Genomic DNA, 27999 nt, shown 5'->3' on the forward strand with positions numbered 1-27999 from the left:
TGCCCTACAGGGACAATAAAGATCTATTTAATTGAATTCTCCCACAGATTTCACAGTATGCCCTACAATGGTTTCCATGGAAATGGCATTACAATTTTGCAATATGTTCAGGACGTTCTAATCACACCTAATACAAATATTTCCTGCATTTAAAAACATATCGTAAACACAAGCTATATTTCCATTAACTTGTCCAGAGATTGTTTGTTGACATTTATAGTTTGCACAGAAAAAAAATAGGAAAATTGACTACTGCGGTGTGTTTCCATTTAACTATCTTTTGTCGATAAAAACAGCTGAACATTGTGACCCAGCCCTAAAAATATATAATATTTACAGAGTTTTTTTTAATTTGCAAATGCATCTGGGGCCATGACATCACGTGGCGCGCATAACTTCAAAATGATTTGTCAATTATCATTTAAAATCGGAAAACACAGTTTCCATCATTTGTCGCAATATGGAAAGTTTTACAAAAGAAAAATCCACCCATTAAATGGATAAAAATGGTAGATCTTTCGAAAATATCGCTTATATCTGCAGTTACCATTAAACATGTCACAATAAAAATAAATGCGACATTGACCCAGGTTTATTAGACAAAAGCAATATAAACCTGTCTACAGACCCACTAGGCCACAGAGCAGGATCCATGACACCACTGTAGCCAGTTGTGCAGAGGTGAATGTCGGACACTGGCCTGTGGGAGGAGGCAGTCTCACTCCACAGCTGCTCAATGCATAGATCAGGCACCATGGGCTTCATCTCTGGGACAAGCAGACTCGTTGGCAGTGCTGTTGGGCGAGGGCAGGAAGCTGTGCCCTCTGGGGGACATGAGTGGTACCACATGTTAAACTGCACCATTGCCAAGGAGTGTGCAGCCATGCCAGGGGAGTGGAACCAGCTACAGACATGGGTCAGAAGACAGCAGAAGGGTGGCTAGTTATGGTCAATGGTGTGGTTGTTGTAAACGAGACATAAGCTTTTGAGCATGAATGTTTGACTAAAACTGTATGACCCTGTGGGACAGCAGGCATCCTATTTATATCATTTTAATATCCTATTTGGGTATTTGACTTGAAGGCCTGCACTCTGTGGCACTCCAGGAACAGAACTGAAGACACCTGGTATAAACTCACCTGAGTGCAGCCATGCTGGAGATGTTGGGTGAGTAAGTACACGAGTGGAGGCCTGGTGATGAGGTCATCCTGTTTTGGTTATGCAGGGCGTGGCAATGGAAGAGTGAGCCGAGTGAATCCATCCTGGAGACGTTCTTCAGTTGTGTAGTCAGAAAGCTGGGTGTCAAAATAAGTATAAGTGATATTTGGGTGTCTGTGAATCCAGACACACTCCCCCCCAAAGATCAAGGCAACATTATATAAACGAAGACATTGAAAAATCATTGTTTAGCCTGTTTAAGTTTACGTCCTCTTGGTGAAATTTGGACATTCTATGGCTACAAAGCGCAGGGAGGCAGGTGAGCCATGGTTGGCTTCTATACAGTGGCGCGCAATAGCATAGTCCGTGTTTTACTACGAATAGCATCCTTATGTTCGGCGATGCGGAGTTTCAATGCTCATTTAGTTTGACCAATAGAGGCAGCCCACAGAAGCGTGAGCATGTACAGTGGGGCAAAAAAGTATTTAGTCAGCCACCAATTGTGCAAGTTCTCCCACTTAAAAAGATGAGAGTGGCCTGTAATTTTCATCATAGGTACACTTCAACTATGACAGACAAAATGAGAAAAAAAAATCCAGACAATCACATTGTAGGATTTTGAATGAATTTATTTGCAAATTATGGTGGAAAATAAGTATTTGGTCACCTACAAACAAGCAAGATTTCTGCTCTCACAGACCTGTAACTTCTTCTTTAAGAGGCTCCTCTGTCCTCCACTCGTTACCTGTATTAATGGCACCTGTTTTGAACTTGTTATCAGTATAAAAGACACCTGTCCACAACCTCAAACAGTCACACTCCAAACTCCACTATGGCCAAGACCAAAGAGCTGTCAAAGGACACCAGAAACAAAATTGTAGACCTGCACCAGGCTGGGAAGACTGAATCTGAAATAGGTAAGCAGCTTGGTTTGAAGAAATCAACTGTGGGAGCAATTATTAGGAAATGTGAAGACATACAAACCCACTGATAATCTCCCTCGATCTGGGGCTCCACGCAAGATCTCACCCCGTGGGGTCAAAATGATCACAAGAACAGTGAGCAAGAACAATCACATTGTAGGATTTTTTATGAATTATTTTGCCCAAATTATGGCTGGAAAATAAGTATTTGGTCAATAACAAAAGTTTCTCAATACTTTGTTATATACCCTTGTTGCAATGACAAGCATGTCAAACGTTTTCTGTAAGTCTTCACAAGGTTTTGCACACACTGTTGCCTGTATTTTGGCCCATCCTCCATGCCAAGATTCTCCTCTAGAGCAGTGCATGTTTTTGCGCCGCCTTGTTTGCTGGCAACATGGACTTTCAACTCCCCTCAAAGATTTCTATGGGTCGGAGACTTGGTCTAGGCCACTTCCAGGACCTTGAAATGCTTCTTACGGAAGCCACTCCTTCGTTGCCGGGCTGTGTTTGGGATCATTGTCATCTGAAAGACCCAGCACACGTTTCATCTTTCAATGGCCCTGCTGATGGAAGGAGGTTTTCACTCAATCTCACGATACATGGCCCACATTCATTCTGTCCTTTACACGGATCAGTCGTTTCCTGGTCCACTTGCAGAAAAACAGCCCCAAAGCATGATGTTCTCCACCCCCCATGCTTCACAGTAGCGTGTGTTGCTTCTTTGATGCAACTCAGGCATTCTTGTCCTCCAAACACGAGAGTGAGTTTTTACCAAAAAGTTCTATTTTGGTTTCATACATGACCATATGACATTCTCCCAATCTTCTTTCTGGATCATCCAAATGCTATTCTTCTCTTAGACAAGAAACATTCGAGACGTGGGCCTGGACATGTACTGCGCTTAAGAGAGAACATATGAGATGGGGAATGACACGTCTAAGTGCCACTATGACCTGTAAGGAAGATATTGGTCCCTGCCGGCGTGTGTGACATAGAGAATGGTAGGCTTTGTTACTTGGTCCCAGCTCTCTGCAGGTCATTCACTAGGTCCCCCGTGTGGTTCTGGGATTTTTGCTCACTGTTCTTGTGATCATTTTGACCCCACGGGGTGAGATCTTGCGTGGAGCCCCAGATCGAGGGAGATTATCAGTGGGTTTTATGTCTTCCATTTCCTAATAATTGCTCCCACAGTTGATTTCTTCAAACCAAGCTGCTTACCTATTTCAGATTCAGTCTTCCCAGCCTGGTGCAGGTCTACAATTTTGTTTCTGGTGTCCTTTGACAGCTCTTTGGTCTTGGCCTATTGTAGTTTGGAGTGTGACTGTTTGAGGTTGTGGACAGGTGTCTTTTATACTGATAACAAGTTCAAACAGGTGCCATTAATACAGGTAACAAGTGGAGGACAGAGGAGCCTCTTAAAGAAGAAGTTACAGGTCTGTGAGAGACAGAAATCTTGCTTGTTTGTAGGTGACCAAATACTTATTTCCACCATAATTTGCAAATAAATTCATTAAAAATCCTACAATGTGATTTTCTGGATTTTTTTTCTCATTTTGTCTGTCATAGTTGAAGTGTACTACCTATGATGAAAATTACAGGCCTCTCTCATCTTTTTAAGTGGGAGAACTTGCACAATTGGTGGCTGACTAAATACTTTTTTGCCCCACTGTATATGATATTTGTGGTGCTACAATTAATGAAGCTTTGGATTTTGTATAATTTACCTGTTCTCGGTGGGAAAAAAACTGTAGTATTGGTCATGTTGTCACAATGTACACAGTGGCCACACGGGCCTGGGGCCAAGTGTCACGCTTCTTGGGCAGCTGCATGCTTTGCATAACAATCTGCTAAGACCAATGAGAGGGGGCAATGGTGTGAACACTGGTAGATTTGGATCACTTTTGTTTCAATACAATGGATTTGACGAGACCGCACCCCGTGGAAAAACACAAACGTGGGGGGGTTTGTCCTGGTTTCTATTAGTGCCATTGAGTAGGCTTTGACATTCAGTCTCTAGCACAGGTATAGCCCTGTTCAATGGCACTATAATCATACCCACGTTGCAGGAGCCTGGTGCGCATATCATTAGCTTTGTGCTCGAACAATTACATCGGAGTCTTAGGAATTGACCCACCGATGTTTCGCTTAAGGTGTACCGGGTGGTTACGGTCTGCACGTAAAAGTGTACTCCTACTCTGCGGCTTGCAGAAGATAGTAGACTCCAACTTGTTTTCTTTTTTTTGTTGACTTTAAGATCCAAGAAGTCTATTTTTTCTCAACTTCTCTCTGCTGTGAATTTTAGATTGGGGTCAGATAAGAAATTAACTCAGGAGTGTCATTACCGTTCCATACCAGTAGGATGTTCTCTATGTATCGTTTTCAGGTGACATTCTAGAAATATAGGTCCCAACTCAGAAAGCCCCAACCCAAGACCAAATTAGCAATTTATATCAGTCCAATGTGGACCGATGGCGCTCAAACAAAAAGGGGCAATGTCCGTTTGCTATAGTTCGGATCAGGGTTTGATTATTTGTTACATGGGCAGTGTCCATGTCTGTCTTGCCTACTACTTACTAAAACGACATACTGTGTGCTAATCCTACTACGTAATATTTAGACATACTGTTTATTAAAAACGAATGCAGTAAGCAACAAATATCAACATACTAGGCTCACCCATCCTGAGAATGCGTCATCCCATGGAATCCCATTCAAGTCATGGTACCGATATTAATCATCATTGCACATGATATTCAAATCATCTTTAAGGGCCTTTGTTGGGTGTCACAATCAATTTGACATAGTTTCGGATGATTTGGACATGATGTGCGAATAATGCTAATATCGGTACCATGACCTGAATGGGATTTGTGCCACAAATTCTAAAACGTTAGCATTTGAAAACAGTGCCAGGGAAATAAACCCAAAGCATAGATTGCTGTGATACCTTGTCCATAGACTGCTTACAGGGTAAGAAAACCAATGTTTATTTTGTAATTTGGGTGAACTATCCCTGGCCCAGGTCAGACCAATTTAAGTCCACTCTAAGGGATTGTAGATAGACCTTTGAGTCATCACTAATGCCATGATGAGAATTCTATTCTTAAATTCCATTTATGCCATGAATAATCAATTTTTTACCACTGAAAAATCATGAAGGAAGCATTAAACATTAACACAAGGGGTTGTTCTTGCATGTTATCTTACATCTGGAGTGACTGAGTGTATGCCCTGCACGGTGTCATATAACTATGGAGGGCTTGCAGTTGAAGAAGACGATTTTCATGGTGCTGTCAGAGACGTATTGCACACAGGCAGCCTCGAACAGACCTGCCAGAGACACAGGAGATKAGCAATTAACAAGCCATAATGGGGCCAGCAATTAAGGTACCGGCAGCCAGCTAACAGAGCAGTCAAGGATCGCAAGAGGACCAACAGTATGCTGGCTCCAACATTCAGGTTTCAACATCCATTATAGTTTATTTGTATGGTGCTTTCCATCATTCTCTTTGCCACAATTTGTTTCACATTTGTGTTGACTATTTCTATTGAGTCTCACCTGTAGGTCTGCACACCACTCTCATCCAGAGGGTGCAGCATACTGAATGCAGTGGGAAGAGGTTCCTTGAGAACACAGAGACACAGTGGCATGTTCAAAACACTCCTGACACACTAGCATCAACCAAAAGGGATCAGAAACAGCAGGGAGTGGGTATTATGGGTTTTTTCTGTGTACTGTATGTACCCGGAAGGACTTGGAGGTGCCTCGGGTGCAGGGCTTTTGCATTCCAACAGCAGACCAAATTTAGTGGGCCACACATTAGAGACCTGTAAAAGTCACGGGACTTAATTTCATGAAATCCTATTCAAGGTGATGTTGGAGAAAAAAAGTTGGATGATCTTGTGAATCATGACTCTAGTCAACATTTGAATGGCTCACTAAAGAAACAGACAGTCTGCATTCTCATAGTATCTCTTGTTGGGGATCAAGACATGTCCCTATTTACCATGATTGTAGAATGGTGGAGTCTTACAGTCTTGTCTTAACTACAACTGGTTAAAAAAAATCTGGTCTGTAAATGTGGACCCAAACAACATGAGCTAAATTCACCCCCAAGAAAGCACCGTCATTTCCCCTGTACGTCACGACGTACGCCTAGGTTTACTCAGTGTTTCCCGCAACTCACCAGGAAAAAAATATATAAAATTAAATCATGTCAAGTGAATTTTGATGTGAAAAATAATGACACACACATGCCAAGGCCGTTAATTGCATGATGCTGTTTTTCATTGTAATCTGAAGCCTCTCGTCAGCTGTCAGTGAGCCAAATCACTCATTACCAATGGTTAAGAAGACAATGGACTGGTCCTGGGGAATATCAATAACTGTGTAAAACAAACATAATTACTGTCCATATCTGCTGGTTCTACTTAAGGGATTCTAATGAGGAAATTAGATGGCCAGGACTGGAAGACATGACAAAATGTACAAAAAAGGATTTCTCTAACCAATGTTCACAGTACATCACAACTCAAGACGTCATCACAAGGTAGTACATCACAAAATTTAACACRCCATAAACACTATGAACACGTCAAATGGTTGCTAGCACACATTTTAGACAACGTGCTGTTACATCAGTCAGTGATAAGGAACTCACCTGAAAGTGTAGAGGGGAGATTAAGTCCTTCGGTGTCACACTGTGCCCATTCACACAGCTCCTCAGGACAATACACACAGTCTGTTCCATAACATCCTGCTCTGGAATACAAGAAAGCAAATTAACCACTTCACAACATCACTGGGAAAAAGAAATGGTTAAAATGTACATCAATGAGCTCTGGAATTTAATGATGACACATCATGAGGAAGAGGATGTGGCATAGGCCTACTTCTTTTGCTGAAAACCAAAATTACACCATAATGCTTGAAAAGGGAGTTAGGGAGACATTACTGGATATACATACTGAAAAAAAGTATTTTTGATAAGCTGACTAGTATCTCAATGTTGACGATGAAAACAGACATGCCATATAATGTACACACACGGTATGTATGTATACACTGAATGTACAATACATTAGGAACACCTACTTCCATGACAGACTGGTCAGGTGAATCCAGGTGAAAGTTATAATGATCCCTTATTGATGTCAAGTGTTAAATCCACTTCAAATCAGTGTAGATGAAGGGGAGGAGACAGGTTAAAGAAAGAGGTTGTTTATGCCTAGAGACATGGATTGTGTATGCGTGCCATTCAGAGGGTGAATGAACAAGACAAAAAATATTTAAGTGCCTTTGAGCGGGGTATGGTAGTAGGAGCCACACCGGTTTGAGTGTGTCAATAACTGCAATGCTTCTGAGTTTTTCACACTCAACAGTTTCCTGTATAAGAATGGTCCACCAGCCAAAGGACATCCAGCCAACTTGACACAACTATGGGAAGCAGTGGAGTCAACATGGCCCAGCATCCCAGTAGAATGCTTTCAACACCTTGTAGAGTCCATGCCCGAATTGAGGCTGTTCTGACGGCAAAAGGGGTGCAACTTACTAAGATGGCGTCGGAGCAGAAGGCAGACGTTTTACGTGCCCCCAACCGATTGTGTTTTTTCGTTTGTTTGTAACTTGTTTTTTTACGTATTTTGTACATAATGTTGCCGCTACGTCTCTTATGACCAAAAATAACTTCTAGACATCAGGACTGCGATTACTCACCACAGACTAGCAGAATCCTTTTTCTTCTTTCACGACTCTGACGAGCCCGAGGCGGAGGAAATACGGCTCCCTCGGGAACAGGCCCCGACCCCAGTGATCTGCGTGAAGAGGAGGCGGAGAAAGAGGGGCCGGAGAGCGGGCTGCCTTCTGAGAATTCGAAGGCGATCGAATAAACCCCCACTTCCCTCAATTCTGCTAGCAACCGTGGAATCTTTGGACAATAAAATCGACGAGTTAAGTGGAAGATTAAACTACCAACGGGACATACAAAACTGTAACATCTTATGCTTCACGGAGTCATGGCTGAACGACGACAATATCAACATAAAGCCAGCTGGTTATACGATGTACCGGCAAGATAGAACAGCGGCGTCTGGTAAGACAAGGGGCGGCGGACTATGTATTTTGTAAATAACAGCTGGTGCACTATATCTAAGGAAGTCTCGAGCTATTGCTCACCTGAGGTAGAGTATATTATGAAAGCTGAAGGCCACACTACCTACCGAGAGAGTTCTCATCTGTWTTCTTCGTAGCTGTTTACATACCACCTCAGTCAGAGGTTGGCACTAAGATAGCATTGAATGAGCTGTATTCCGCCACAAGCAAACAGGAAAACGCTCACCCAGAGGGGGCGCTCCTAGTGGCCGGGGACTTTAACGCAGGGAAACAAATCTGTTTTACCACATTTCTATCAGCATGTTAAATGTGCAACCAGAGGGAAAAGAACTCTGGACCACCTATACTCCACACACAGAGACACATACAAAGCTCTCCCTCCATTTGGCAAATCTGACCACAATTCCATCCTCCTGATTCCTGCTTACAAGCAAAAATTAAAGCACGACTATATCAATAAAAAAGCAGTCAGATGAAGCAGATGCTAAGCTACAGGACTGTTGTGCTAGCACAGACTTGAATATGTTCCAGGATTCCTTCTATGCTCGCTTTGAGGCAAATAACACTGAAACATGCATGAGAGCACCAGCTGTACCGGAAGATTGTGTGATCACGCTCTCCGCAGCCAATGTGAGTAAGACCTTTAGACAGGTCAACATTCACAAGGCCACAGGGCCAAATGGATTACCAGGACGTGTACTGCGAGCATGCGCTGACCAACTGGCAAGTGTCTTCACTGACATTTTCAACCTCTCCCTGTCCGTAATACCAACATGTTTTAAGCAGACCACCATAGTGCCTGTTCCCAAAAACACTAAGGTAACCTGCCTAAATGACTACTGACTCGAGGCACTCACGTCTGTAGCCATGAAGTGCTTTGAAAGGCTGGACATGGCTCACATCAACACCATCATCCCAGAAACCCTAGACCCACTCCAATTTGCATACCGCCCCAACAGATCCACAGATGATGCAATCTCTATAGCACTCCACACTGCCCTTTCCCACCTGGACAAAAGGAACACCTATGTGAGAATGCTATTCATTGTCTCATCTGTATTCTTCGTAGCTGTTTACATACCACCTCAGCGTTCAACATCACAGAGCCCTCAAAGCTCATCAATAAGCTAAGGACCCTGGGACTAAACACCTCCCTCTGCAACTGGATCCTGGAATTCCTGACGGACCGCCCCGAGGTGGTAAGGGTAGGTAACAACACATCCGCCACACTGATCCTCAACACAGGGGCCCCTCAGGGGTGCGTGCTCAGCSCCCTCCTGTACTCCCTGTTCACTCATGACTGCATGGCCAGGCAGGACTCCAACACCATCATTAAATTTGCCAATGACAACTGTGGTAGGCCTGATCACCGACAACAACGAGACAGCCTATAGGGAGGTCAGAGACCTGGCCATGTGGTGCCAGGACAACAACCTCTCCCTCAACGTGATCAAGACAAAGGAGGTGATTGTGGACTACAGAAAAAGTGATACCTGAGCACCAAGTCTAGGTCCAAGATGCTTCTAAACAGCTTCTACCCCAAGCCATAATACTCCTGAACATCTAGTCAAATGGCTACCCAGACTATTTGCATTCCCCCCCCCCCCACACACACCACTGCCACTCTCTGTTGTCATCTATGCATAGTCACTTTAATAACTCTACTAACCGGTGCCCCCGCACATTGACTCTGTACCGGCACCCCCCTGTATATATTGTTATTTTTTACTGCTGCTATTTAATTACTTGTTACTTTTATCTCTTATCCATATTTTTGAAACTGCACTGTTGGTTAGGGGCGCATAAGTAAGATTTTCACTGTAATGTCTACACAAAATCAAATCAACACCTGTTGTATTCAGCACTGGTCTCATTGTATTTTCTAGGTATTTCACAGCATTTTATGTGAAGTTTAACAGGATATCTCTAAGTGAAATATACTGTCAGATATTCACTCCTGCGTCGCTCAGAAATAATGCTGATATCTGAAACTCATGTCGAACGACTATGAAGAGCGAGCCACAAAGATAGCCGCGGGGGAATTGCAGTCAGTTGTCCCGTTTGGTGTGAGCAGTGCAATAACCACCCGAACGCTTTAAACCTGCAGCTGGGAAGGTGTTCCTAATGTTCTGTAAACTCGGTGTATGTTCAATATGACATGTTTAGTTCAATTACCTGTACTACTGGACTGCCAACAGTGAAAGCCTTGTAAACATGGGAAGCGTGACTCTTGCTCCCTCTGCTCCATATGACCATGTTTCCTGCTGCATAGAGCTCCTCCTCATTCTCATCACTGTCCACACTGGAACCTTTTCTCAGCAACCAACACTCCTGTAAACATCCACACAATAGTGAAAACAACATTACACATGACTGCTGTCTGTATCATAAGGAACCACCACACAACAGATCCCCTCCCCCCAGTCTTACCCTCACCTTCTGCTGTAGTGACATCCTGGAGGGGACCTTCTGTCTGAGGACCTGAGCTTAGAGGCTTGCAGCTGCAGGTTTACAGCGTTCGGGTGGTTATTGCACTGCTCACGCCAAACGGGACAACTGACTGCAATTCCCCCGCGGCTATCTTTGTGGCTCGCTCTTCATAGTCGTTCGACATGAGTTTCAGATATCAGCATTATTTCTGAGCGACGCAGGAGTGAATATCTGACAGTATATTTCACTTAGAGATATCCTGTTAAACTTCACATAAAATGCTGTGAAATACCTAGAAAATACAATGAGACCAGTGACTTAGTAGTGTTCAAAATTAAATAACAGCATAACATGCAAGCCCCGCAGATCATTGTGAATTGCTTATAGTGCAGCCAACTAAACTGCTAGTTAGGTAGAACATGCCGAACGGCAGACAACTAGCTATAACAGCTAATGATGGCTAACTACGCAGCTAGCCGTTGGCTTGAACATACAATCAAATAGTAACAGTAGCGAATTTAGCTAGCAAAGTTACTGTCTGTGACTGTGGTCATCACCATAACTTAGTTAGCTACTAGGAGCTTGTTAATATAATCTGGATACATTTCGCAAACTTCAAGTACACATAGCATAGCGTTTAGTGTTGCATGTTTGTGTCTGGCTAACTCGCTAGCAACCATGTTTAGATTAGCATACTGTCTCGTTAGCTAGCTAGCATGCTGCAGTGGTACAGGCGCGAACCTGATAATAAGTCCTTTTTTGGCCCTTGTCTCGGAATCCTTTTGTTTTCTTTATTTGACTCTTACTTGGGTACCACGTGTTCAGCATGGTCAACATAAAAACAACTTAAAGCAACCCCTAAAATAAGAATACACTTCCGTTTTTCGCAAGTGCTCTGACATCTTGCTGTCCTCAGGATCTTCACCTCACTTTATCAACCAATCAAGTAGGAAGGTGGAAAGTGACGCACACGTGTCAAGTGATAATATTTACATATTCATATTTTCAGTAATATGATACATTGTAGACAGAGAGAATGGGGAAGTTATATGAAACCTCTTTTGCTGGACAATAAGTAGGCCTATTTATTATAAGAAATTGCAATGCAAAAAGTATTCATCTCCGAATGATTTACTCTCTGGGATGCAATAGGACAAAGCCAGGTGTAAACATGCTGAACTCTTTGATATAAGCCATGTCCAGATTTTCTTAAATTTTTCTAAATTTTTCATTGTCATTGCTGCTCACGAATCCAGGTGACATAGGGACTAGAGATGGATGTGTCAAAACAATATGAGTTTAATAGAGATATTTAGGGGACTATTCCATCCCTCAGTGTGCCCGCTAAACTAGGTTTTTCTCTCTGCCAATATTCCTGTTTGTCCCGAGGTACATCACAAAACAGAGTGTGCCTTCACACCTGTTATTGAACTTGATAATTTTTTATATTGTAGTACTCACTCACCTCTGACTGCTCTCAAGATGTCTGTCTAGGGCAGGGCAAAATTGACACCTTAAGAAAGCATTTTTACAAAAAGATTTGTGAAGTATCTCTCAACATCTGTGATAAGAATTCCTTCCACATAAGTACTTCCTCTGAAAGCAACTGTTCTTGTGTGGCAGTAAAATCTGTAAAGTGTGTCTGGAACAACCAGAAAATATATTCATATTAAATTCTACTGTACAATTATTTTGACAAAGGCATGAGAGAAGTTCACCTGTGAACACTCTCCTGCTCTCTGACTGTCACAGATAGACAATATCCAGAGAACCAACTCCTCAGAGAGTTGAATGACATGCCTTAAATACACTATTTATCTTGTTAGTATCGAAGGAAATGCAAAACATGACTCTACCTCTGAGATCAGCCCAGAAAGACAAAGATGTAATGTGATTGGATCTGATGACTTAAGGTCCCAGGGGCGTTGTAGGGTGGTTTGTGCCTTTGATTACTGGACTAATGAAGCACTGAGACCATTACTGGGCATTAATGTCTTCCATGTGGCTTGAGACACAAATGTATTTACAGAATTAGTTAGGATGCTATGAAGAGCTATTTGCTTAATTGATCCATTACAGGGATTTCAACCTAAAACAGGACTGTGATTACAGGTCCCCCAGGGGCCCAAAATAAGGTGTAACCTCAGCCTACAGTGTGTTGTATTTGGGCCCATTTGGAAACCTAAGATCAAAGTTATGGTTTTGTATTGCCTAAATTCAATATTTTTCCAAATCAGTAGCTTATCAAAGTTGAGATCTTGAATGAAATGGGGATTTTTTCTTTAAATAAAACAAAGTACACAATTTAGAACATACCAATGATCTATATTTGTAAATGTTCAATTTCCATGTTCAATTTGCCCTTGGTTTGCCAGTGAAAGGGAAAATGACACGTACTGTTCATGGTCTCCACTCTGAAGAAAATTCTCTCCCTCAGTCTTGATTTATTGGACCTAGTTTTGCCATCTAATTTCCTCTATAACCCTCAAACTCAACTCTGGACCTCGAAGCCAGTTCCACTGCATTTTTTTATTTTTCCCCTCTAATCAAGGACTGATTTAGACCTGGGACACCAGGTGTGTGCATTTCATTGTCAGGTAGAACAGAAAACCAGCAGGCTCCGGACCTCATAGGGTAAGAGTTGAGTACCCCTGCCCCATAAGATGATCCAATACTCATAAGATCCAGGTGGACCTTTAACCTGGTGAGGGAACCCATGAGATTGGTGATAAGGTCATCGACTGGGTCGTGAGTTCCTCAAGCAAACTACATAAAACTGACTCACCATGAAGGCCATGTCTGTCATATTAGACCCTGGCCTGTAAATCAGTCTGTCAGTGCCAATTTGGCAACAAACACATCTCCAGTGTTCAGTGGACAGATAATCTAAACCACAATAGGCTCTAACAAGCTGGGGTATTCCCCAGCATCTGACTCAGGGCCAGGTATTTTCTGTTGCGTATTCTGTCCATTAGGTATTGAAGCGTGATGAAGGATTAACTGTATTGCTTGCATAATGTATAATGATATTCAAGTTTCCATTTCAAGTTTTAATGTCACATGCACAAGTACAGTGAAATGCCTTTCTTGCAAGCTCTAACCCCAACAATGCAGTAATCAATAACATTGTAATACTAAAAATAACAAGGTTGAACAAAAACACACGCGATATGAAAATAAGAAATAGGAAGAGCACGATAAAGTAAGTAAGCATACAGGGTCAGTTCCAGTGCCATATTTACCGTGTGTTGGGATACTGGAGTGAAAGAGGTAGATATGTATAGGGGTAAGGTGACTAGGCATCGGGATATATGATAAACAGAGTAGCAGCAGCGATCATATTATGATTGTATGTGAGTGGGTGTGTGTGGCTGTAGAGTCAGTATAACGCACACTGACACTACAACACACATACAAACACTCACTCCATCATTTGCTCACACACACATAATATTATTAAATTATGGACTGAGTGTTTGTATGTGGGTTGCAGTGTCAGTGTGTGTGTTAGGAACCTGTGAGTGTGCATAAAGACAGTGCAAAAATAAGAATAAAATACAAAGGTCAACTCAGATAGTCCATGAAGCCAAAATGTTACCTATTTAGTTAGCTATTTAGTAGTGTTATGACATGGGGATAGAAGCTGTTCCGGAGCCTGTTGGTGTCAGACTTGATGTACGGGTACCGCTTGCCTTGCGGAAGCAGAGAGAACAGTCTATGGCCTGGGTGGCTGGAGTATCTAACGGTTTTCCGGGCCTTCCTCTCACACCGCCTGATGGCAGGGAGCTCGGCCCCAGTGATGTACTGTCTGCAACCCCCTCTGTAGTGTCATGCAATCGAGGGTGGTACCATTGCCATACCAAGCAGTGATTCCACCCCCCCGATGGTGTTGGAGTCATGCGTGGCGGAGAGGACTAAGCACCCACCCCTGTGGGGCCCCCGTGTTGAGGGTTCGCGTGGCGAAGGTGATGTTGCCTACCTTCATCACCTGGGGTCAGCCCGTAAGGAAGTCCAGGATCCAGTTACAGAGGGAGATGTTCAGTCCCAGGGTCCTAAGCATGTGACGTGATGCTGACTGGCGTTATTGCTAGATGGCTGAGAGTTAACTTCTAATCTAGAGGAATTTAAAAGGCTGTGCATCATAACATCAAAATTATGGTTTCATCAATGTTGTAGTTTCTGTGGATCTTTTAACTGTCTCATACATAGGAACTTGTCAATTCTGCACATTCCTTCAAAATAATACATACATTTCCTGTATAAGGAGTCCTTACCAGACTCTGTTTCAAATCATCGCTGTCAATTAAATGAGCATGTTCCCCAGTCCTTTGTCCCTAATCAACTTTATGTTTGGCATGATTACATTACAATTGTGATTAGGTTTCCAGAGGCTCCTGGTTGAGATAGGGCTATTACAACCACCCAGTCTTGGAGATATGAGATGCATTCAATGAGACCCAACACTGAGAATCAGTACAGCTGAATTAGAGTCCAATGCTGATACTGAATCCAGATGCTGAAATACAACACTGTGGCTCAATCCTGAAGCATATCACTCCTGTACCTATACTCACACGCGTGTATATTCCATGAGAGCATCTGACATCTGTATCAACTGAGCCTTTCATCTGCATTGAGTAAGGGAATGTCAACGTTTAATGTCCTTATATTGTGGGAGACAATAGGCAGCGGTGGGACTAAGGGTGGTTAGGAGAAGAATAGAGTGATATAGAGAAAAAGATGATGAGATGGGAGAGGTGGAGAGAGGATGTGGAACAGGAGAAAGGGAAGGAGATATTGGTGCTGAAACTGATAAGAGGATTTATGGTTTCATGTAGTTTGTTTTTCTTCATGTCTGTCATACAGACACTTCGCAACCATTCAGAGGGAGTTATAGTCCAAGATGTCACATTGTGTATAATATTATATTTACTTTGCTTACTAAATAGAAAAAATATATTTTTACTGTTTATTTCTCTTAGGCTGCTACACAGGCAGCCCAATTCTGATCTTTTTTCACTAATTGGTCTTTTGACCAATCAGATCAGCTCTGAAAAATATCTGATGTGAAAAGATCTGATGTGAGTGGTCGAAAGACCAATAAGTTTAACAAATATCAGAATTGGGCTGCCTGTGTTTACCCCTATTAGGCCTACCAATGCAAGTGGTACAGCATCTAGGGATAACATAAGTTGAGTCAACACCTATGATATGCAATAAGTCATTTTTGTATGAGCAAAATCACGTTTTACCATAGGGCTGGTTCTGCTGAGCATGCGAACAAGCCAATGACGAACGTATCAATCCCAATGGGACTTTTATGACGTATCAACCTTGATCAAATCTGTCTGCCTTCCTGCTTGACTAAAAGTATTCAGAAGTATAAAACGAGGGAAGGGTTGAAGGTATAGTAAGAGACTCTGATAGTTGAAGAAGCATCTGAGGTTTTGAACAGTGTTCCGTGACTTCTCCAGGTGATACAGCCACAAAGCGTTTCAAGACCTTGGACAGCACCGGTACCCGAGCAGAGCAGCGGATAATTTTGGCAAATGTAAGACTTTTTCCAATGATGCTATTTGTTTGAGATAATTATGCTATTTGTTTGATATTATTTTCAGTTAGGCTTCGCATCATATTCTAATTGCATAGGCTACAATGTGTTTTTACCTCTGCAATCAAGCATAAACATATTTGGATTCATTAGAAGTAATTCTGTCCATCTTCTAGCAAATTAATAACTTGAAATAGTTATGGATTCCAATTATAAGATTGATTTGTGATTGGCAATTGTATTTGAGGACAAACAAATGCTCATACAAAGGTTGAAACCAAGTCCTAACTAACTGGATACGTGCGCAATTGGACATTTGCGCAAAACGTAATTTTGTTCTGGTAGCACTGGCTAGCACAATCGGCAAACTTGTTTACTCATGTGGTTTACTCTTATTCCTTTACAATACAATAAAAAGAGAAGGTCTTGAGTAAACTTTTTTCCTGTGCGTAAAGTGGTACCGAATAACGAGGCAAGCAGGATTTTGAGAAATGTAGTTGTTTCACATTGACTATAAGAATGTAGGCTATGTGAAAGCAACAGTAGTGAATAAAACCATATCTCCCTTTACAGGTATAAAGCGATGTTACAAAGGAACGGCTCCCAGCTCCTTTTTCTAATAGCCCTGTGCAGTGTGCTATATTCCCGGACTCAGTGTTTGCCATATGCATCTATGAGGTAGGAATAATACCGCTATTACTCATTTAAAGATGTATTATTTATGTGCAAGAGGACATGACTAAAAGAGCATCAATAGTTACTTTTGCCAAAGAGTTCAAGAACTGCAATATACTAACTTATATAACGCTAAAGTGTTCTAACCTATTCTTACTCTGGGGTTAATTAATAAACACGATGATAAACAATTAATTAATTAATCGACTATATCCTAGTACAAAGCTACTTTCTAACAATAATATTTAAGTCTTGAGWAATCATGTTTTATGTTCTGTCATCTAGGCTACTTTCATGTAGGCCTAAATGGATATTATGTTGAAAGCAATGAATAATTAGTGGAACGTGGTAATTTCTTCCAATATAATCTTGGATGTTAGCATACCCAGAGAGGATACAAAACAACGAATTTAAAAGTGTCTGTCCGTCTCATGACAACAAATGTTATTTTTGTATTGTCTAAGAGTATCGACATAGGCAAAACATTTTACCCTAATGTAGCCTTTTGGAACACAAACCCCCGTTTCAGATTTTTGCTACACACGGTGACTAATAATCTGTTTTAATCTGTTGACAGACCGACGAGACACGCAGACGGTCTCTTTACTAGTGGATACAGCAAACTTCTTGGACAGCTATCCGCGCGGCGGTATCTGGAATCCTTGATCGGAAAGCGAGTCAGGTAGGCTCTATTTTATGCTTTTCGTTCAGATTATCGCGCGGAGTTTGGTTTCCCTATTTAACGCGAATAGAGCGCCTTTCAAATTCAAACAATTTTAACAGTATGATAACTTTGATATTAACATATTTTCTGAAGCATTCAGGTTTATTGAAAACATTTATAGAGTCAGGAATGACAGCATGACAGAAATATCTATTCCATAACATTTTCTTCCTGTAACCTATTTCTGTCATTTTATTCTCAGTGAAAACCTTTTGATATATCCCTAACAATGTTGTATTAGCATATCTGCCTTAAACTGTTAATAACCTAATTTGTTGTAATTTTAAGAGATTTGTCATCTAAATTGTGATCTACTTATGGTTTAAATAACCCTATTGGATAGGTCCAGTATAAGTCATAACAAGGTTAGCAAAAGTCTCAAAATGATGGACTAAAATGTGTTGTGGTTCATTTGTCACAGTGATGACATGATGGAAGACCAGGTACCAGTGAAGCGCCACTCAGATGCCATATTCACAGACAACTACAGTCGCTTCCGCAAACAGATGGCTGTGAAGAAATATCTGAACTCGGTTCTGACAGGAAAGAGAAGGTGGGAACAAGCACAATAATAGATTGTGTGTGTGTGTGTGTGTGTATGGTGTGTTTGCGAGTGTGCATGCATGTGTATGTCAGGATGTGCATGTACGCAGGCTCTCTCCCCAGTATGACAGAAGTACAATGTACCCTTCTTCTCTTTTCAGTCAAGAAGACCCTCCCATGCAAGAAGAATCCAGAAGTGAGCCCTCGTTTCAAGAGAGCTATGATGACGTCAACGTAGATCACCTTCTCAATAACTTCCAATTGGTAGGTTCAGTCTCACTCCTCCTCCTCCATTCCCATTCAGTTTCACCCCCCCCCCCCCATCTGTGCGTTCAGTTGAACGCCCTCTCCACTGGGTTGTTACTGTGGTGGTCATTGCGTAAACAGGGTATTCAACACAGTGTGGTTGCACTGCTACCATAGAGACAGCAAGACCTGATATCTGTATAGTGGAGTTTAGTGGACAGACATAGCTGCATCTATTTTGCACGGCTAACAACGTATACCCATAGGAATACTTACATTTTACAACAGGAGCTCAGCTAATGAAAGCTTATGGGCAATACAGTAGAATGTTTCCACTAAATGAATGCCCTCATCACGTCTTCTCATGATCTGAAACTCTGTATTCTGATCAATAATCAAATATCTCTCCCTCCATCTTCCCTCTTCTTCAACTGTCTTTTTCAGCCACTCTGAAGAAGACCCACTGGTGTGACGACCTCAATCGTCAACCTCATCGATCTACCATTCAAAACAATATTTAAGTTCTTCAACAACGGGCTAAAAGTCATGTGTGGTTATCTCTACAGTATAAAGTAAATGTTTACATTGTATATAAGATATACTAAAACCAAAAATATTGGTCTAAAGATGTAGGCCACAGTAAATATTATACATGTCCACCTGGGATTAGATAGATTTGCTTTGTCCAGGACTCTGTAAATGGTAGTTCAATAAATGCATTTTAAACAAGCTTTATACTGCTATAGAGTACCATCAGCTTAAACAGAAGAGGACCACATTTAGAGCGGCTATGATGCATATAATCACTTTATATCCATGTGGAACAACGCTATACCTTGTGCAAAAACTTACCTAGAGCATTTAGTTCTGTGAAACCGTCCACCAAATAAAAGATGTCCATTTATTTTTCAAAGCTGAGTAATTTTGTAAGTAAATATTGATGTTGATTATTTATTTTCATGTAAAAAACAAACTTGTTGGGAGAAAAGGTATTGCTAAGTTACTTACAAATTACGTCACAAACTTACAGTTGCACTCAACACGTGCTTTGATGACCTGCTCAGCTGAATGAAGATGGGAAACAAAGACTATTACATTTGATTTTATGAATATCAACTTCATAGCATTTGAAATGAATTGATCAGTTTCATGCCAATGTGACAAATTAGCATGTTATTTGCTATCAAATCAGCACAACACAGAGAAGAACTTTAAAGCAATTACCTTCTCAGTCTCAGTTACACAGTGGAAATATTCAAACTAGATAATGGCAGGGATCTCATTTAAAAAAGTATTRTTCACTTCAAAGACATGAGACAAAGCGTAGAATAGCAGATAAATATTAACATGAATTTATGTCAACGGACATACTGTAGATAAGTCATATACTGTATTTGAATCATCGTAGTTATGAGAGGACTGTGACAAAGATGACTGAGAAATTGTTTCCACAGAATTATTGGTACATTTTCTGAACTAATGTAACTTCGAATATATTCAGTGAATAAAATGACGTATACTTGTGCAATTGTTTTTATGTGTGATTGCCATTATTGAAGGATTGAACTGGCATAATGAATAACAAAGAATAGCCTTGGATTTTACGTCTACATTTAGCTTTCAGCTAGAACAATTTATAACAAAAGGGACCTGAACAGACATGACATTCGTGTACACCTCTATTCTCACCGATACGCTTACAATTTCAATTGCAATGGCCATATTCAATTTGCATTATGAAGCATTGATATATTTTGGTACAAATCTGGTTGTTATTTACAGTTACATAGTAAGTATATTGATCAAAGTCAAATTGTTTTTGTAATATGCATGGGCCTCAGACTTACTGTGTACAGTAGTATGTATGTTACAAATGACACAGGAGTGTGTCCACCTCACTGTAGGTTCACCTCTGTTCAAACCCTCTTGTAATCAGTGCCAGGGCTAATTTGATGGCCTTCTTGGCCTCCTAACAAGCTAAGTGTAATAATCGGAGTGAAAAGGACTGTGTCAAGCCATGTCATTGACTATACTGCATTGTACATTGCACTTAGTTCACTGTATAGTTTCTGGCACGTTATAAGAAGATCTAATATCGTTCCTCCTAGAACAGATTGTGCTCTCTTCTTTGACAAATAAAAAAGTGTGGTAACACTTCACTTGACACCCAGTGTCATAACGCATTATGACACGCTCATAACATGTCATTTACACCTGTTGTGACATATATTGCGTTATTTTATGGCTGGTTATGACACCTACATATGAGTGCCATAACACACATTTATTCAAATGAGTTTTTCCCCTGTCAAGAAGTTTCCTTTTGTTTGAAAATGAGTTCTTAAATCCTTTGTTGTTGTAATGAATTCTTTACAGTGATATTTTTTTCATAATACTTTAAATAACTTGTAAAAAATGCATTTCATGACACTGTCATGAAGCATTATGACCATCCTGTGTCACTTTACTTGGACTAAGAAAATACACTTTATGACACTGTCAAGAAGCATTATGACCACCATAATCGTATAAGCCAGATAGGCCTATCACGTATATGCCCTTACGTCATTCATCAGTCAGAAAAGAGGGTGTCTTGTCCTGCTCCTGAAATCTGCTCCTGCATTCATCCCAGTCATCAGCAACAGAGCATTGGGGTAGGTGCATGTCTGACACCAATGTGTGCGCAATTATGATGATAATTTAAATGGGTTAATTTTAAACATACTGTTGACAAGTAGGCTATGGTGTAATGAAACGTTTTGCCTTGTGTGGTAGGTTTTGTGGGCTTTTTTTTGGTTGTCAGAATCAGCCATAACATAACTACTGTGGAAGGTTTTGTGGGTTTTTAAACTATTATGAGGGGGCCCTAACCAGCAATAAAATAACACAATATATGTCACAACAAGTCTAAATATATGTGTCATGACAGTGTTATGACCATATAACAGGTTAAGACAAGTTATGTCAGCTGTTATGACATGGTTATGACCGTGCCATAACGTGTTATGATGCTGGGTGTCAAGTAAAGTGTTACCAAAAGTGTTCACTGACTCTCTTACATGAGGATGTTAAGTTCATGACTAATATGAACAGAAAACACTGTCAAATTTCCTACATCATGTTGAGATGAATGCTCACTATGTTGGAATCAGTAAGCCAGTGTGAAATCGTGCCACAAAAGTCATGACTCAGTATGTTTACAAGTGTCGAAATGGCACAGGATATTTGACTCATAAATGTCATAAGCAATGTGCTGGGAGGGGGAGTCCAAATTAAATTATATTATTATTAGCCAAGACTTATGTGGGATCCCAAATTTAAAAATAAGTCCAAATCACTGTCAACTTGCATCTATGTCAAAGCTTTTAATGACCAGGAAACAGCAACTCCAACAATAAGTATAGCTAAATCAAATGCAGAAGTGCTGTGCAGATTTTCTTTTGACCAGATAACATCCTAAAACCTGTTTTACATCATCTTTTCGGTGTCACCAACAACCACCTTCTCTGAAACCAGGGCAAACAGAAATATTTGAGGAGACAGGATGCTGATAAAGTTTGTGCACGGCCCCATGCATCTCAATTTGTCACATCACATTCTCATCATTGCTAAGGTGCTTTGGGCAAGGCAAATCACCATGGCGGTGAATAAGGACAGCAAACAAATACACAAAAACTTCCAGTTGAATAAAGTGGTCAACCATACACTTAGAAAAAAGGTGCTATCTAGAACCTAAAATGATTCTTTGGCTGTTTCCATAGGATAACTCTTTGAATAACCCTTTTTGGTTCCAGGTAGAACCATTTTGGTTACAGGTAGAACCCTTTTGTGTTCAATGTAGGACCCTTTCATGTAACCCAAAAGGGTTCTATGTGGAAGCAAAAAGGGTTATCCTATGCCTAGAACCCTTTTGGAACTCGTTTATCTAAGAGTGTAGGGGCCTATTCAATCAATCCCCAATAAGTAAAACATGTGTGTGTGTGTGTGTGGTGTGTGTGTGCGCATTTGTGTGTGTGTCCACTCCCCATTGTAAAGCAAATGATATGTGATTATTCCCTGCATTGTGGAGGCCACACTCATTAACTGTCATTACTGTTGATCTTAATGGCCCTACAGGCCCTCTGAGAGTAAAAAAAAGAGTCTCAAGGACGGTCAGGTCCAGCATTTTTTAAATATGATGATTGATTGCTCTCACTGGCGATGGTCAGTAATTGGAAGGCTACAGTACCACTAAAGCGACCCATCCTTATCTTAAATTGACAAATGGACAGTGTGTGTGTGTGTGTGTGTGTGTGTGTGTGTGTGTGTGTGCTGTCTCTTATACACATCTAGATGTGTATAAGAGATGTGTGTGTGTGTGTGTGTGTGTGTGTGTGTGTGTGTGTGTGTGTGTGTGTGTGTGTGTGTGTGTGTGTGTGTGTGTGTGTGTGTGTGTGTGTGTGTGTGTGTGTGTGTGCCTCTGCATCTAATATATCTATGCATATGCCTTTCCACCTAGCCCTCCATTCTCACTTTCTTCTCAATGCAGGGAATAATCCTGTGACTGCCATCCTGAAAAACGTACCCGTCCAATGCTCTCAACTACATACAGTGTGTTCGGAAAGTATTCAGACCCCTGCCCTTTTTCTACATGTTGTTACGTTCCAGCCTTATTCCAAAATAGATTTTTTTTTAAATCCTCATCAATCTACACACAATACCCCATAATGACAAAGTGAAAACAGGTTTTTAGATATTGTTGCAATTTTATGAAAAGTAAAAAAACAGAAAAACCTTATTTACATACTGTAAGTATTCAGACCCTAGAAATTGAGCTCAGGTGCATCCTGTTTGCATTGATCATCCTTGAGATGTTTCTACAACTTGATTGTAGTCCATCTGTGGTAAATTCAGTTGATTGAACATGATTTGGAAAGGCACACAGCTGTCTATATAAGGTCCCACAGCTGACAGTGCATGTCAGAGCAAAAACCAAGCCATGATGGCGAAGGAATTGTCTGTAGAGCTCCGAGACAGGATTGTATCAAGGAACAGATCTGGGGAAGGGTACCAAAACATTTCTGCAGCATTGAAGATCCCCAAGAACACAGTGGCCTCCATTATTCTTAAGTGGAAGAAGTTTGGAACCACCAAGACTCTTCCTAGAGCTGGCCGCCCGGCCAAACTGAGCAATCAGGGGGAGAAGGGCCTTGGTCAGGGAGGTGACCAAGAACACGATGGTCACTCTGACTGAGCTCTAGAGTTTCTCTGTGGAGATGGGAGAACCTTCCAGAAGGACAACCATCTCTGCAGCACTGCAACAATCAGGCCTTTATGGTAGAGTGCCCAGACGGAAGCCACTCCTCAGTAAAAAGCACATGACAGCCTGCTTGGAGTTTGCCAAGAGGCACCTAAACGACTCTGACCATGAGAAACAAGATTCTCTGGTCTGATGAAATAAAGATTGATCTATTTGGCCTGAATGCCAAGTGTCATCTCTGGAGGAAACCTGGCACCATCCCTATGGTGAAGCATGGTGGTGGCAGCATCATGCTGTGGGGATGTTTTTCAGCGGCAGGGACTGGGAGACTCGTCAGGATCGAGGGAAAGATGAACGGAGCAAAGTACAGAGAGATCCTTGAAGAAAACCTGCTCCAGAGAGCTCAGGACCTCAGACTGGGGCGAAGGCTAACCTTCCAACAGGACAACGACTCTAAGCACACAGCTAAGACAATGCAGCAGTAGCTTCGGGAGAAATCTCTGAATGTCCTTGAGTGGCCATCCAGAGACCAGACATCTCTGGAGAGACCTGAAAATAGCTGTGCAACGACGCTCCCCATCCAACCTGACAGAGCTTGAGAGGATCTGCAGAGAAGAATGGGAGAAACTCCCAAAGGTGCTTCAACAAAGTACTGAGTAAAGGGTCTGAATACTTATGCAAATGTGATTTTTAAAATTTTAAATACATTTGCAAACATTTCTAAAAACCTGTTTTTGCTTTGTCATTATGGGTTATTGTGTGTAGATTGATGAGGGGAAAAAACTATTTAATCCATTTTAGAATAATGCTGTAACAGAACAAAATGCGAAAAAATTCAAGCGGTCTGAATAATTTCCAAATGCCTTTCCACCCAGCCCTCCATTCTCACTTTCTTCTCAATGCAGGGAAATGCTGTTATTGTCAAGTGGAAACGTCTTGGAGCAGCAACGGCTCAGCCACGAAGTGGTAGGCCACACAAGCTTCCAGAACGGGACCGCAGAGTCTTCTGTTGCAACACTCACTATCGAGTTCCAAACTGCCTCTGGAAGCAATGTCAGCACAATAACTGTTCGTCGGGAGCTTCATGAAATGGGTTTCCATGGCCGATCAGCCGCACACAAGCCTAAGATAACCATGTGCAATGCCAAGTGCTTCTACACCTGCAATGCTTGCTGTTTGGGGTTTTAGGCTGGGTTTCTGTACAGCACTTCGAGATATTAGCTGATGTACGAAGGGCTATATAAAATAAACTTGATTGATTGAAGTGTCGGCTGGAATGGTGTAAAGCTCGCCGCCATTGGACCCTGGAGCAGTGGAAATGCATTCTCTGGAGTGATGAATGACGCTTCACCATCTGTTAATCTGACGGGCGAATCTGGGTTTGGGGGATGCCAGGAGAACGCTACCTGCCCCAATGCATAGTGCCAACTGTCAAGTTTGGTGGAGGAAGAATAATGGTCTGTGACTGTTTTTCATGGTTTGGGCTAGGCCCCTTAGTTCCAGTGAAGGGAAGTTTAAACACTACAGCATACAATGACACTCTAGACTTCTGTGATTCCAACTTTGTGGCAACAGTTTGGGGAAGGCCCTTTGCTGTTTCAGTATGACAATGCCCCCGTTCACAAAGTGAGGTCAATACAGAAATGGTTTGTTGAAATAAAACCTGACTGGCCTGCACAGAGCCCTTCCCAGAGGAGTGGAGGTTATTATAGCAGCAAAGGGGGGACCAACTCCATATTTAATGCCCATGATTTTGGAATGATATGGTTTTAATCTATTTTATTTTATTATACCTTTATTTAACCAGGTAGGCTAGATGAGAACAAGTTCTCATTTACAACTGCGACCTGGCCAAGATAAAGCAAAGCAGTGTGACACAGACAACAACACAGAGTTACACATGGAGTAAACAATAAACAAGCCAATAACACAATAAACAAGTCAATGACACAGTAGAAAAAAAAGTCTATATACAGTGTGTGCAAAAGGCATGAGGATGTAGGCAATAAATAGGCCATAGGAGCAAATAATTACAATTTAGCAGATTAACACTGGAGTGATAAATGAGCAGATGATGATGTGCAAGTAGAGATACTGGTGTGCAAAAGAGCAGAAAAGTAAATAAAATAAAAACAGTATGGGGATGAGGTAGGTAGATTGGGTGGGCTATTTACAGCTGCAGCGATCGGTTAGCTGCTCAGATAGCAGATGTTTAAAGTTGGTGAGGGAAATAAAAGTCTCCAACTTCAGCGATTTTTGCAATTCGTTCCAGTCACAGGCAGCAGAGAACTGGAAGGAAAGGCGGCCAAATGAGGTGTTGGCTTTTGGGGATGATCAGTGAGATATACCTGCTGGAACGTGTGCTATGGGTGGGTGTTGTTATCGTGACCAGTGAACTGAGATAAGGCGGCGCTTTACCTAGCATAAACTTATAGATGACCTGGAGCCAGTGGGTCTGGCGACGAATATGTAGCGAGGGCCAGCCGACTAGAGCATACAGGTCGCAGTGGTGGGTGGTATAAGGTGATTTGGTAACAAAACGGATGGCACTGTGATCGACTGCATCCAGTTTGCTGAGTAGAGTATTGGAAGCTATTTTGTAGATGACATCGCCGAAGTTGAGGATTGATAGGATTTGTTGCGAAATAGAAAGCCGATTCCAGATTTGATTTTGGATTGGAGATGTTTAATATGAGTCTGGAAGGAGAGTTTGCAGTCTAGCCAGACACCTAGGTACTTATAGATGTCCACATATTCTAGGTCGGAACCGTCCAGGGTGGTGATGCTAGTCGGGCGTGCGGGTGCAGGCAGCGAACGGTTGAAAAGCATGCATTTGGTTTTACTAGCATTTAAGAGCAGTTGGAGGCCAYGGAAGGAGTGTTGTATGGCATTGAAGCTCGTTTGGAGGTTAGTTAGCACAGTGTCCAGGGAAGGGCCGGAAGTATATAGAATGGTGTCGTCTGCGTAGAGGTGGATCAGGGAATCGCCCGCAGCAAGAGCAACATCATTGATGTATACAGAGAAAAGAGTCGGCCCGAGAATTGCACCCTGTGGTACCCCATAGAGACTGCCAGAGGTCCGGACAACATGCCCTCCGATTTGACACACTGAACTCCGAACCAGGCAAGGCAGTCATTAGAAAAACCAAGGCTATTGAGTCTGCCGATAAGAATACGGTGATTGACAGAGTCGAAAGCCTTGGCCAGGTCGATGAAGATGGCTGCACAGTACTGTCTTTTATCGATGGCGGTTATGATATCGTTTAGTACCTTGAGCGTGGCTGAGGTGCACCTGTGACCGGTTCGGAAACCAGATTGCACAGTGGAGAAGGTACGGTGGGATTCGAAATGGTTAGTGATCTGTTTATTAACTTGACCTCGAAGACTTTAGATAGGCAGGGCAGGATGGATATAGGTCTGTAACTGTTTGGGTCTAGGGTGTCACCCCCTTTGAAGAGGGGGATGACCAGCTTTCCAATCTTTAGGGATCTCGGACGATACGAAAGAGAGGTTGAACAGGCTGGTAATAGGGGTTGCAACATTGGCGGCAGATAGTTTCAGAAAGAGAGGGTCCACATTGTCTAGCCCAGCTGATTTGTACTGGTCTAGGTTTTGCAGCTCTTTCAGAACATCTGCTATCTGGATTTGGGTGAAGGAGAAGCTGGGGAGGCTTGGGCGAGTAGCTGCGGGGGGGGGCGGAGCTGTTGGCCGGGGTTGGAGTAGCCAGGAGGAAGGCATGGCCAGCCGTTGAGAAATGCTTATTGAAATTTTCGATTATCATGGATTTATCGGTGGTGACCGTGTTACCTAGCCTCAGTGCAGTGGGCAGCTGGGAGGAGGTGCTCTTGTTCTCCATGGACTTTACACTGTCCCAAAACKTTTTGGAGTTAGAGCTACAGGATGCACATTTTTGCTTGAAAAAGCTGGCCTTTGCTTTCCTGACTGACTGTGTGTATTGGTTCCTTTGACAAGCAGGTGTCCACATACTTATGGCAATGTAGTGTATCTTGGCGTATCTTGGAGTGTTGGTCCACTCTTCCTAGACCAGTTTTATACTCTAATGATAATGTTAGTGTGTGGTGATTCAGTCTTGACTCTCAAGGGATCAGAGTGTTTGGTAAGGGAAGGGGCTGCTGATTTCAGGGGGGAATAGTGCTGTTTCCTGGCCCACCCCACTCCTGTTTCCTGCAACATAATGTTTGTGAGAGCATGGGGTCAACCTGTGGCTGGGCGAAAGGTGCCAGTCACTCCTTATCAGTGTCACATGGTCCAAAGCTCCTTCCTACACCAACCCACAGGTTGTGTCTGGATATGTGCATCAACCACTGTTTGTGATATATGATGTGTGTGTGTGTGTGTGTTTTGTGTGTGTGTGTGTGTGTGTGTGTGTGTGTGT

The 27999-nt window shown here is 42.0% G+C and overlaps 2 protein-coding genes across 2 annotated transcripts; one reads left to right on the forward strand and one right to left on the reverse strand.

Annotated features, from left to right (window-relative positions):
• Nucleotides 1-11: 11 nt before the first annotated feature.
• Nucleotides 12-11559, reverse strand: LOC139022599 (anaphase-promoting complex subunit 1-like). The gene is made up of 8 exons (XM_070434990.1): nt 10627-11559; nt 10372-10527; nt 7801-8011; nt 6746-6846; nt 5644-5708; nt 5292-5414; nt 1140-1295; nt 12-904 (listed from the first exon to the last, which is right to left on the reverse strand). Exons 1-6 carry the CDS (start codon nt 10648-10650, stop codon nt 5378-5380), a joined length of 594 nt encoding a protein of 197 aa, XP_070291091.1. The 5' UTR covers nt 10651-11559; the 3' UTR covers nt 12-904; nt 1140-1295; nt 5292-5377.
• Nucleotides 11560-16035: 4476 nt separating this feature from the next.
• Nucleotides 16036-19139, forward strand: vip (vasoactive intestinal peptide). The gene is made up of 6 exons (XM_023970297.2): nt 16036-16177; nt 16751-16855; nt 17430-17534; nt 17998-18129; nt 18281-18383; nt 18810-19139. Coding segments are annotated over exons 1-6 (456 nt in total). The 5' UTR covers nt 16036-16175; the 3' UTR covers nt 18819-19139.
• Nucleotides 19140-27999: the final 8860 nt, after the last annotated feature.

The sequence above is a fragment of the Salvelinus sp. IW2-2015 genome, linkage group LG25, assembly GCF_002910315.2.
Source record: "Salvelinus sp. IW2-2015 linkage group LG25, ASM291031v2, whole genome shotgun sequence".
Taxonomy (NCBI): domain Eukaryota; kingdom Metazoa; phylum Chordata; class Actinopteri; order Salmoniformes; family Salmonidae; genus Salvelinus; species Salvelinus sp. IW2-2015.